Source organism: Pleurodeles waltl, chromosome 4_1 (genome assembly GCF_031143425.1).
Source record: "Pleurodeles waltl isolate 20211129_DDA chromosome 4_1, aPleWal1.hap1.20221129, whole genome shotgun sequence".
Lineage (NCBI taxonomy): Eukaryota > Metazoa > Chordata > Amphibia > Caudata > Salamandridae > Pleurodeles > Pleurodeles waltl.
Genome location: NC_090442.1, coordinates 733,921,778 through 733,934,753, shown reverse-complemented (window position 1 = coordinate 733,934,753; position 12,976 = coordinate 733,921,778). Strand labels below are relative to the sequence as shown.

General features: G+C 42.2%; 1 protein-coding gene across 1 annotated transcript in view; it reads right to left on the bottom strand.

The window, feature by feature from the left end:
- LOC138288093 (collagen alpha-1(VII) chain-like) overlaps window positions 1–12,976 on the bottom strand; it is a 963,348-nt gene that overhangs the window by 55,612 nt on the left and 894,760 nt on the right. Inside the window, exons 95-96 of the mRNA XM_069229319.1 lie at window positions 10,602–10,655; window positions 4,853–4,901 (exon numbers count right to left, since the gene is read on the bottom strand). Coding sequence (XP_069085420.1) covers window positions 4,853–4,901; window positions 10,602–10,655 — 103 coding nt within the window. The remainder of the gene's footprint in view (window positions 1–4,852; window positions 4,902–10,601; window positions 10,656–12,976) is intronic.

Genomic DNA, 12,976 nt, shown 5'->3' with positions numbered 1-12,976 from the left:
TTGATATTGATGTTGACTGTTGCTCTGTTTTCCTCTCTCATCTTCTGAGTTATGGTGGTGACATCAGTTAAGTTCAGTCCTGACTCACTGAGATAAGTGACCGCTCATGACATCCTTGTAAGTAAGTAGTCACATTGTTGTTGGAGAGCATTGTGGGATCATGAGTTACGGCCTCTATAATAAGAGAAGTGTGCAGTATCTGGAGTGTAGTCCATCTCCTTAACGTCACAGGGACTTTTGGGTTCAGAAAGTGAAGTTCAATGCTTATTGTCTCAAAAGTGCCGCCTTTCTTTAAGTAAAAGACCTCTCAATTATTCTTCAGCAGATGCACCGCTTGAATCAGGCAGGCATGCCTTAATAATTATGAATGAATAGGAGATTTTTGATTCCTATTTTCAGGTCATTTGGTCACGTTATCAGCCTCCAGAGTGCAAATCCTCTGCGCTATCCATCTTCTCAGGGGGCTTGAGAAAATAGAGAAAAGTCTCACAGTAAGAAATAAAACATGATAATAACTCTTTATAAAGGTACAATATTTGTGCCCCTCTGCTAAAACTACTGTGGAGCTGTGAAGTACAGATCAGAGGAGCTCTGCTGGTTAATGGTAAAATATAAAGATAAACGCTGAACAGCGTTGGAAGCAGCAATATTAATGGTACCACGAAAGGCAGGCTTCATTGCCTACTGAGGAGGTTAAATGGAGCAAATTGTGTTTCACTATTGATTATGATCTGGTGTTTTTGATGTACTTGTATATGGTCCATGGTGAAGCGCCCATCTTTCAATATACTCCTGGTTTTAATGCTCTGGCAACACTGTGACAATATTTTCAGGTGTCCCAGGGCAGACAGGAGTTACTGGCTTCATAGTATGACAGCCAGAGCCTTAGACCACTGGTGTGCTTGGGTTTAACCTTAAAACTGAGCTCAGGAGGCAGTGAACGTGCCCCAGCCCTGATAGCTGGTGTGCCAGTAGTGGCCTCTGCGCCATTGTGGCCTACCTGGTGAGTGGTGTAAGCAGTAGCACCAGTCAAGTAAGCTACGGTGGGCTTATAGTACTTAGTGCTCAGTGTTTCTTGTGGCTTGGATTCTGCCTTTGGCTTAGATACAGAACTTACCACCCAAACAAGCTAGGTGCCCATCCCTCTTGCAATGGTCAGTAGGCAAGCCCAGGTGTAGGCCTCTTGGATGATGCAGTTACCCTCCAGCACTCTTGCTTTCTTTGAATAGGTTGTGCTCCTGGTTTCTCTTATCTCCTTGGGGTTTCTTGGGATTGATTTGGGGACACTTCAGTACTTCTAGGTCTCACTCTCATAACAGTGAAGGTCCTTCCCTGGTGCTGCAGTGATTTTCTTTGCCTCATCCCTCCTTGGCTCCTTCATGGCCCTCTCCTGAACAGCATCTTCCTCATACAAAAACACCTCCGATGCCCCTCCTGAATTGTTCATCAGCTCTCTCCCTTGATGCACAGTCCGAGCAGACCCTCCTGGCTGTCTTTCGACCAGTTCAAAAGCTTCTCGCCTCAAACCAGGCAAGTAGGCTTGGCAGTGAATACCCAAAACCTGGATCACAGAACGTATCTCAGTGTCCACTAGTGCGGAAAAGCAGGATTCTGGCACAGAGAAATTGTAGCACAATCTGGGAGTTTATGTCTAATCTTTGTACTGAATTTGGAGAAAGTAGTTGTGTATTCCAGTAATCAGCTTTGATGTGGGTTCTGTGCAGCCCTCCCCTTTGGCTTGTTTCATTTAGACTGTTTCAGCCATGGTCTTTGTTATGAGGTACTAACAGGAAGATGGGGGGTAGCTAGGAGCCTCCTGTCAGGGGAAACCCAAAACAAGGGTACAAAAGAATGGGAGGCTGTCCCATTTTACTACCTGTTAACCGGTGACGTAGCCCTTCCAGTGAACACTTGACTAGGAAAGGGCAAAGGTAGCTCCCTAAATTTCAAAGAGGCACCTCTGTCTCCTCTACTCCACACCAAAATGTCTGATCCACTACAAAGAATTGAGGTAATATACTGGATGTGGCAATTCACATCTGTTGTCTGGGGTTTCTCTAGCCTTCCACCTTAGATGTGGCAAATACAGAAATGGATTCCAGTGGCTCTGCACTATGCAAGTGTAAACCTTTGCACACTCTTTTGCCACAAGGTTCTTGTTTTAGCAGAACATATTTTGCTGGTGAATACTTTGAGCAGAAAGTGTTGCCCAGGAAACATCATCTTCTCAAATCAATGTCTAATACAAAGTGTGGTCTTTGTGACGATACCCCAATGTGCATTGCTAGAAATTTATTTATAAGTATGTGCTATTTTCTCAACATTTTGAGAAATGTCCAAGAAAAAGGAGGTGATTTCGGCCACACCTAGTCCAAATGCTGAGGAGGTCGAAGTTACTGAGCCCTGAGACTGCCTCATGTGAATATATTCTTGCATTGGCAGACTCTGAGATGCAGTGAAACAGTACTGCCATGAGGGCTGCTAAGTGGGACATAAACAAGAGGCGACTCACCACTGCCCAGCCCAAATTGAAAATCTGATTGACTCCAGTGGACCACTTGAAGAAGCAACCTTGCAGGCATTAGGATGACTGGAGTTGGTGGCCTGCAACCTTTATGTGTCCATGGACCCACCATCTTTGCAGGCATGAAGCCAATGTATGCCTTTGACACAACACCCGAGTGGTTACTTGTAACCATTCTTAGCTTCTGTGTGTGGCTTGTGAAGGCTCTGTATCCTATATCTCCCACAGATTTGAAGCCAATGCATCTGACCTCCAGACTGGCACCTTGACTGGGATCCTTTCATCTCTGTTTGCCTGCGCACCCTGCCAGTACTGCTAACTGGCAGCCAGAACCCTAGCCAAAAACCACAAGCTGCAGAGAAGATTTGTCTCCCTTACATTGCCACAATCATTCACGAGTTCTGAGCAGCCCCAGCGAAGCTGCCCGATCTGCTTGTGACCATCCAGCAGCCACCATCCAAGCAAGCAGTACAGACAGCTCAAACGCCTGCACAATCTGAAGATGCCTGACACTGACAAGTCTTCTCTGCACCGCTACTGGTCTGCACCAAGTCAATTGAAGTACTCACCTCTACAAGTCAAAACCAAACACTAATAAAATACTCCAAATCTTGCAAGAGGCCCAGGTACTGATGCATAGTAAGAAATGCACAGAACCCTATCATGCCAGAGAAGATGTTGTAATTGGCTAATTTTAGGTTCGAAACAAGTGAAATAGTAACTCTGATTTCATCGCACACATCCCCTTCTTGCAAAACACAGTCATGTTATACGTTTTAAACTGTATTTGCGTCTAGAAATAAAAGTTCATAAAGTTATGTTGACTTAATAATGGTAAAAAGGTTTAAATCTCTTCAAAATAAGTACAATGTATCAACCTTATGTTTATTGTCAATAATACATGTGCTACCTGAACTAGTCCTTCTGCCCCGCACAAGAACAAGCCTTGCTACAACCTAAAAGTCGAAGCCTAAGAAGGAGGTATTTGCCAGTTCTGTGACCACGCGGTAACATCTAGTTTGTTTCCAAGGACAGAGGCAATGCTTATTGCCAGGATTCCCTACCTACACTTGACAGACCCAGGTGAAATGGCCTGGTGCACTATTTCTGATGTTCCTGACTTTGTATAACTGCCACTGTTGTATGAGCTTTTCTTGTAGTTGTCTCTGCTTTACACCTGTCTTATGTTTCGTCCACTTATAGTTACACTGATGTATCTGTAGCTGAAATGCCTAAGCTGCACCTATCTCTGCAGCATCTCTCTCTGCTCTACCTCTGGTTTGTTCCTGCTGTACTTGTCTCCTCAGTGTCTGTTTTACTTGCTTCTGCAGTGTTTCTTCTCTTCTGCATTTTTACTATTGCGCCTCTGCTTTCTTTCACTGTTTCTATGATGGCGAAATCTGCCGTACCTGTCTTTCCTGTGCGTGATGTACTGTCTCTGGAGAATCCATTTCTGTGGTTTCCATCTAGTATCTGGCTGCCGTATCCGGCTCTGATGCACCTCCCTATGCAGAATCCGTCTCCGTTGAACTGGTTACTGTCTCAAGTGCATCTGCCGGATCTTCTATACTATACCTATTCCTGCTGGGCCAGTGTTTGCTGTGCTTGCATCTGCTGTATTTATACACTGCACCTGTCTCTAGTGGCATTTTGTGTTCTAACTCCGAGATTTGGAGGAAAGATCACACAGTGCTGTCCTGGTCAGGGAGAGGGCAGTGGCGTAACACAAGTTGAAGGGGTTGGGGGAAGAAGCTGCAAAGTACCTGAAGGAGGTCCCCTTTCCCCCGACCCAGTCAGGGGCCTGTCGCCCGTGCACAGAGCGCTGTGCTGAGGGGGGGCCTGGAGCTCAACGCCCTCCCCAAATCGCCCCCCACCACCCCCGTCCTCCGCAAGTGCTACAGGGGCTTTTGCAACGCAACTGGGAGAGGGGAATTCTAGGCAAGCCGGGAAGAAATTAGAGGGTGGGTGAACCGATGGTAGATCAAATTCGCAATGTCCAAGAACTAGTATTCGGAAGAAAAAAAAAAGGGGCACCCTGTTGGCTGCCAGGCATGCTTTCCCCACGAATGCAGCAAACATAATTGAAGCGAATTGTCTAAATTGCCAACGCAAACCTAGGTCAGAGAGTAACAGCATCCGCGCGTGACCAGGCAGGAGAGGCGCTCATCTGGGCGCGCTTCCGCGCCCTCATTAGGCAGCCACGCTCTCGCGAGAGCGCCCCTGGCGGCGGAAGGCTGTGGTGGAATCCAAATTGTTTCAATTAAGTTGTGGAGTCTTGTAGGCGCCCAGCATGGGGCACAAGGGAATTCGGTAATCTGATTTCCTTACCGCATTTGTCGCTCATCTCCTTACGTAGCAGCTCCTTGACTTCTTCCTCCTGCAGGGACCGAGGAAAGAAGAACTGGGTTTTAGACACAGGTTCGGAGTGAATTACCAATATTAACATTTTAACTCTATTTGCGCCTTCAGGTCTGCTTCCATCTACCCTAGGCCCCTAGGCCTCTATAGTCATCACCCAGTGCAAAGGGCGCCTGGGTCTGAGAGATACTTGTCTCCTTTCTCTTCATCCTTTCTTGTATAGCCCCCTCCACTCCTCACTCTAGCTCTGTACGCCTCTACTTTCCTTATTCACTCTCTGATGTCTCTTTGCCTCTCTCCCCCTCTTACCTTTGTTTCCACTATCTTTAGATTATGGTGTTTCTCTCAGTCCCCATTCTCAACTATTTTGGCCTCTCTCCCTAATTTACCTCCACCTTCTTCTTCATCCCTCTTGTATAACTTTCCATTGTACCTTCTACCTGCCACTCCCCTCTTTTTTTCTGACTACCTGTGACTCTTGCCCCTTCCATTTGTTCTCCCCTGCATCTATGTGCTCTCCTCTACCTCTTGGACTCCTGTGTCTCTCCATTTTTCTCTGGGTTTCTCCACCCCTTTTTTTCATCGCTCTCTGCTCGCCCTTGTATCACTTCCTTCTTAATCAGTATGCCTCTATTCTCCCATACATCTTTCTATGAACACCCGCATAACTCCATCCTTCTCCCCTCCAGCCTACTCTTTCCTCATTCCCTATCTGCCCACCTCTTCATTATCTGTCCACTCCCCTCTGCATCACCGTTCTCTCGTCCTCCTTCCTTGACTCACAAAGGCAGCAGCAGTGACTAAACTTCAACGCAGACATAATTGCAGCGAATAGTTCTCTCTCTTTATTCACCTTTTTTTTACACGTGTGTCTGTGCACGGCCCCTCGCCCTTCCCTCCTACCCCCGCCAACTCTCCCTGCAGCGAGTTCAGAGCAGGCTGCACCCCGGCCACACACCCCCATACCTCTTTGTGTTCCGTTACCACTGCACCGGTTTGTCCACTGTATCTACACCTCTGTCATAATCTTAATTATATGGTATATCTATGAGAGAAGCGACCCACATGTCCATGCAAGTCATCCCGGAGTTCCATGACCAAAAAGAGGAGGCCGAAAGGCGACGTCCAGCCTGAGGTTACAGAATTTTAAAGTGGCTTACAGTATGACTTGAACTTACTATAAGGGGTGCTTAATTCTTAATGAGAACATGACCGACCCTTAAAAGTTTTTTTTGTTATACTTTCCCTAATGCAAAATTTCACCCAGGCCCTTGAAGGCATGTACATTTTAATGTCACCAGTGAACCCATGGTACATGGGAGCCAAAACAAGCTAAAAAGCAAGCCCACAGCTCTACTATGCAAGGAGGCTCATCCAAGAGCACTAGACCTGTGACTGAGCCTGCCCTTCCCAAGGCACAGATTCTGCAACGGTGCCTGCTGGGTCAAGAAGTGTATTGTATTTTATTGTGTTATATTGTGTTGCATCATTGTGTTGCATTGTAGAATTTACATGCACATTTTTGGGAAGCATTTTGATCCTATTGAATGTACAGAGGAAGACAAATGAATTCGGGTCTCTAGTCCTGCTTTTTGTGCACCAAATACTGTGGGTCGGATTTAGAATTTGATGAACATGTATTATATCCTAGTACACTTGTAATAAGACAGGTGGGATAGCCGTTGTTAACGCAAATGTCTTAATTAGAAATTATTAATGAATGGTAATAACGTACGACTAATTGACCAATTGGAAATTGGGAGATAGTCTGGGTGACTTTGATATAACAATGTGACAGAGGGAAAAGGCTACAGAAGATGATGTTAGGGGAGCAAGACTGCAAGACCGCAGAGGTGATTCGAGATTCTGTCATTGGGCTCATACTCTCTGACTGAGAGCCTGATGTGACGCTGATCAACTGATGAACTGAGGAGGAAGACTGACTCTGTTGCTGACCCATTCCGTGGATAGGTAGATATGACAATGTGCCTGAAATTTTATTTTTTGTGCCTTTTCTTTCTAGGTCCCAACAGCACTGTCTAAATAGTGTTCTTAGCTAGATGTTTTTTCTAAATTCTTGTTTCTAAATTGTTTTGCATGAAGTCCCACATGCTGATGCTAATCTGGGTTAGATGAGGGTTTCCTTACATGACGTTGACAGATTACAGAGATAAGTGGTTGACGGACTGTTTTACTTCATGACCAGGAATGAGTTATTGCCTTCGATTCTTTTATTGACCCGTGTTAATGTTTTAGACTGTAGTCTGATGCAAGCTTTGATTAGTTTAACAAATTGATGCTGGTTTTTATCTGAATTGAATTGCGTTGAATTCATCTCATGACTTAGTATTGTAACCAATAGGGAAATAAAATTACTAAAACGTATATTGAGGTGTGGTTATTCATGGCTGAAAGGCCATGGAGTGATGCTTATTGCTTTTATTTACTACTGATTGATGATTTGTCTAATAGTTATTACATTTTCTGCATTAATTATTGAGAACATTGGTCACAACACGGTTAGGATACTCCAAGCGAATCAAAATGTTCATCGACCTATACGCGATCACCTTATAAGTTTACTTATTAAGGACTGACACGCTAGCACCGTATCATGTGTGACGGGGTGCCCGTCTGCCAAACACTAATTCAGGCCCTCTGTCATAGAAGAACAGGAGTAAAGGATACTGACACACGGTTTTGTGTGTTATGTACACAATATTTAATTTAGTTTCTAGAATTAGGTGTAGCCTTCAGAATCTTAATTTTTATAGTGGGTTCCATCTTTTGTGTCACAGTCTAACCGTTTTGATAGGTGAACAGTGTACACTTTATCAAATATATACCATTTGTATTTACAGACTTCCATTAATGTTCCATAGAACAAACAGAAATATTTGATATAATTAATGTTCTGAACCAAGCTGCTCTCGCGCAGTAGGTGTGCTGGAGGTAGTATATGCATTGTGTAACTAGCAATAAATCTCCATTAATAACCAGCTACTATTCATTTCTACCTGGTGTACCCGTTCAAGCACAGTTTTTATGATAAAATAAACTCATGTGGATTCTTTTTGGTAGCCTGTCTCGCCTTCAGTGTCAGAACTATTGTAGGAACTGTATACATTTTGGTTCAGCAATTTAGTGATGGTTATACCATTCATTGCCAACATTATTTAAGACTTTTACCCTTCAGTGTCAGACCACTGGAAGTGGGTGTACTCATTAGGGTCAGACCTCTGGGGGTCAATGGCATGTTATTTTAGCTTTAATTACCTCTACCTACAAAAGTTCCAGGCAATTAAAATAAAATGGCAGACAATAGGGAGGCTACAGAACATGACAGGTTAACAGGTAAAGAGGATAAAGGGTTATAGAAAATAAATATGGTTAAGGAAATGGGCGAAAAAGAAAGAGCATAACTTTTGTAGGCATTGGTTAGTGTGGGCTTAACTAAAAAAAATAGGTCAAGGTAATAGGAGTGTGGAAGGAGTATGGGAATTTGCCACATTCTCCGTAACAAAAAAAACCTAAATGAAGTAAAAAAAAGGTAAACACATATTTAAAGGGGATATTAAAAGGAAAACAATGTACATACTAACATGAAGCAGAAGAAGTCCCCCATGAAGTACAAGAATAGGAAACACATCAGGAGAAAAATATTATGTACACCGGTATTCCTGAAAAAAATTATCTTGAAACATTGAAAAATAAATTTAAAATAGAAAGATGATATTATTGCTGATACTGAGAACACAATATTAAACTTTAACTGATGAATGTTTGTGAGATAATTATTAGGAATAACAGCAATCATGGTTAGTATTCTTGAAGTGATTATGGCATTTAAGTGCAGAACTGCTGCAGTAGATATCCCCTTCGTCGGTATCAGAATTCCAGCAGTGAGTAGCATTTAGGACCAGAATTTCAGCCTTGGGACTAGCAGCTTTTCTGATCACAGTCCAAGCATGGCTGTTACCTTCACTGTTGGAAACCTAACAGAGGGACACTCCTTCGTCCATATGCATGCACTTTCATCATCAGCATTCTATCAACTCGTTCAGTAGGCATCACCTTTATGGTAGAAATGCAAGTGAGGGCATTCATTGCCTTTCTGGTTATTCTTCTAGCAAAGAGTCAGCTTCTGGCATCTGAGTCCAAGCTGCCGGTCGAGACTTCATAGATGAAGTCAAAGTTTTGGACATACACTTTATGGTCAGAATTATAGCACTGGATTCAGTCTTTAGCTCCACCATTTTTGTACTGAATACCTCGTTCATGTCCAAAAGTCTAGTAGTGAGTCTGTCTTCATGATCGGAATTCCAGCAGTAGGTATAATATATCCGAAAGCCAGAATTCTTGTTGAATGACCTTTCTTTGTTAGAATTGTACATAGCATTACACCTATGATAATCAGATTTATAGCGGGTAATTCCATCTATGATCTGGAAATTCGAGTAGAGGGTAAGTTATCTTACATTTGTTAAATTTCAAATTCTAGGATTGAGTACATCATTCAGGGTCGTAACTCTAGCAGTGAGCGTACAAATCAGGATCAGAATTCTAGGAGTCAGTATACACTTCATTTTAGCCCTGGATATATTCTCCATGGCCAAAAGTATTAAAGTGGATACAGTATTTATTGTCAGAATGCCAATGTGTGTTTTGTTTTGGAACGCAGAATTCCAGCAGTGGGGGAAACATTCAGGATAAAAAAGTAAGGGGAATAGCAAAACAACTATTGTTGGGAGTTTATAAAAGGAAGGGAAATAAAGACAGATCAATGAAGGGAAAAAGATACGGCCAGGCCTCAAGGGGAATATAATTATGCACAGACAATATAAAGCGCAAGGAATTTGAAGTAAATAAGAAAACAGGGTAGGACAGGGAAAATACATGATCTGAGAGCAAATACACTACAAAACAGAATAGGAGAAGCTCCCTGCACCTAGAGGTGAACATCAGAGGCAGAGCGTTACACTTCATGCCTGGATGGGGTGACACATCAATTCACTGATATTTCCCTATCAAACTCTTCCTTCTTTTAGAGGAGTCAGCACTTGCCACATGACCTCCTGTTCTCCTGTTTTGCCTCACAACGATAGCATTTATCCAATGAACCACAGCATAAACTTTGGCAGAAGCTGTTTTTTGTCCCAACCAAATTACGAGTTGGGTTTGTGATACTACTAAGGCACCCAATATTTGGATAGAGCTATAGGTGGGTCTCTGACATGTTGAGGCCACCTTAATGGGCAAGGGTGGTTTGGAAGTCCCAAGTCAATCTATGATTAGTGACTGGCAGGGTCCCTAGGACATCTGATTACTCCTGTGTTTATTCTGCAATTCCGGCTCCTGGTGGAGTCTGCAAATAGAGGAGCTCAAGAGCAGGGGCTTTTTACACACTAAAAACCTCTCCCTGGATAATGCAGTTTAAGATTGTTTGCAGTCTATATTAAACAGAGGTGTGGAGTTTGTCTTGTAATGGTGTCCAGCTTGTTTTGTGTCCCCAATATTCTCTGTGTTCCTGAATTGTAGGAGTTCCATCTTAATGATGAAGGATAGGAGGATAGGTGTAAAATCAGAAGGCAGAGAAAAGAAAGAAGGGAAGTTACACAACAGGCACGAAAAGGAGAATCATGGAATGAAGAAAGAACTGAAATTGTATGCAGAAGAAGTGTTGTAAGAGAAACATGAACAAGTAGATTTCAATACTCACTGAAAGTCCAGCATCTCCCTTCTCTCCCTTCAGTCCCATGAGGCCAGGCTCTCCCTGTAAAGTACACAGAATTTGCCTAGTTAACACATGGCACAATCCGTGGTGTGGGCCGCACTACCTAAGAATGTTTTGGACCAGAGGTAACAAGTGAGCAATCACCTTAAGCTACACAAATAGGGACATATTCAGGATAAAGTATAGCACATTAGGATGCATTTGCTTACTCATCATCACATGGGGCAGTGGACACAACATCTGACTTGAGGTCTGGTCAGTAAAGGTGGAAACACATTTTTGTACTTGTACAGTGAGAGATACAGTTGGACCACACAGAATCTACATATGTGTTGTGAGACATTTAGGTAAGTCATCTATATGTTAGGAGATCTTTAGAAAAAAAGACACAAATTATAATGGGATCTTTGCCAAAGAGATAGAGGTAAATATTGTTTATACACACACACACATCCATATATATGTTTGTGTGTATTACATATATATATATTTTTTTTCCACACAATGTGGTCACAGAGCCCTGCGCAAACTGCTGGTGCTGTCGGAAATGGACCCTTTCTACGTGTATAATCTACAAACAAGAAGGATGCCGCACTCCAGGAAGCTCGTTTATCTTTAATGTTTATTCATGCAACATCGCTAATCCACACACCAATGCGCTTCAACTTCAAGTCTTGCTCACAGTATGTGTAAGCAAGACTTGAAGTTGGGTTGGTGTGTGTATTAGAGGCATTGCCTTAATAAATACTGAAGATAAAAAAGCCTCCTGGAGTTCTTCTTCCTTCTTGTTTGTACCATACAAAAACGCTCTTCCTATGGAAACTAGGTCCTAACTATAACTACCTAATGGCGACCGTCACTATGATATATATATAAATATATATATATATATTTAAATAACTTCTCACTCCGTCTCCTTTCAGACCAGTGATCAGCAGCACTGCCACTGACTTGTCTATAGCCAGGGTATGATTTTCCAGCAGCAATTCTGTATTGGTGATGATACAGCACAAACTAACATAAAACCTTAATGGCCAATGCATTTCGGCACAACACCTTCAACTGGGCCTACGTATTCATCGTGATAGACGCCATTATGCCCTCCATCTTGTACCCATAGTAATTGCCGTTCCAAATGACCCTTTGTGCTAAATTCTTTATACTTCAAAAATATGTAATTCATGCTCCATTACGCAACTCTGTCCTCCATTTCCAGACACAAGTTCAACAAAGATTCTAATTCCAAGGGTTTGTCTTGTCACACGAGGATAGTAAATAACCAATGCATGGCAATATGATGATCCGCCTGAAATCAAGTACTGGCATATTAAAGCAGCAACATCCTTCATCAAAGAAAGTTATACTGTGTGTACTATATGTTAGCCAATACATGAATAAACATTCCCATTATCTTACAATCCCATCCGTTGCAAGGTGGAAATTAATTTGATTTAATCAAAACTATTTTAAAGTGGCATGTGTAAACTGAAATTAAAGATTATTTTTAAAAAAAATCAGCAAATTTTCTCATCATCGGGGTAATTTATGAAAATGCACATTATTTCAAGAATATGTAGAATATGAAACATATTCTACTACCACTGTTCATTCTCCAAAAGAGTATTCATTTTCTCCTTCATGATAACTGGTGTAAACACAAGATTCTTATAATTCTTAAAAGTTCATTTACTCCAAAATGCTAGTACATCCGATCCGGTCAGGTTCATGATTATGTTTGGCCAATACTGCTAATGTACTTGACCAATCTAGTAGACCCCCCCATCCCTCATTCGTTCAGGTGCAGTTTTAGAGTGACATGCTGAAAAAATATGTAAGAAGTTGCATCTAATTGATATGGAGATACAGGAAAACCTCCTTTCAAAGTTCCAATGTGATCATTTAGCTCAGATATTCTGTGTTATATGTACCATATGCATGAGTTTCTCTAAAACCATCCATGAGTGCTAAGGAATAGGAATATAATAAATGGGAACCCTCATTCAAACTGCTAACACGACTAAAAAGCTTAAATGTTTGTAATTGCATATCCCCTGTACCCATGTTCCTTTCGGACCATTCATGAGTGCCTAGGGGAGAACATAAAGGACATCCCTTCTTAATCTTCATGTAAAGTGCTAGTGCTTTCTAAAAATGCAATTTATTGGAATGCCATATGCTGAAGCTTAAATAGTAACAAAAAGCACCCTAATAGAAATATGAAATTATGATATATAATATGTAAGGCCATGCTAGGAGTGTAATTTAATTAAAGTGGCATGTATCAGGTCTTTTAAGATATGATATGATATGATGATGTTCCTCCTTGGTCCTCATGCGAAGAGCTAATTTACAGAGTTTAA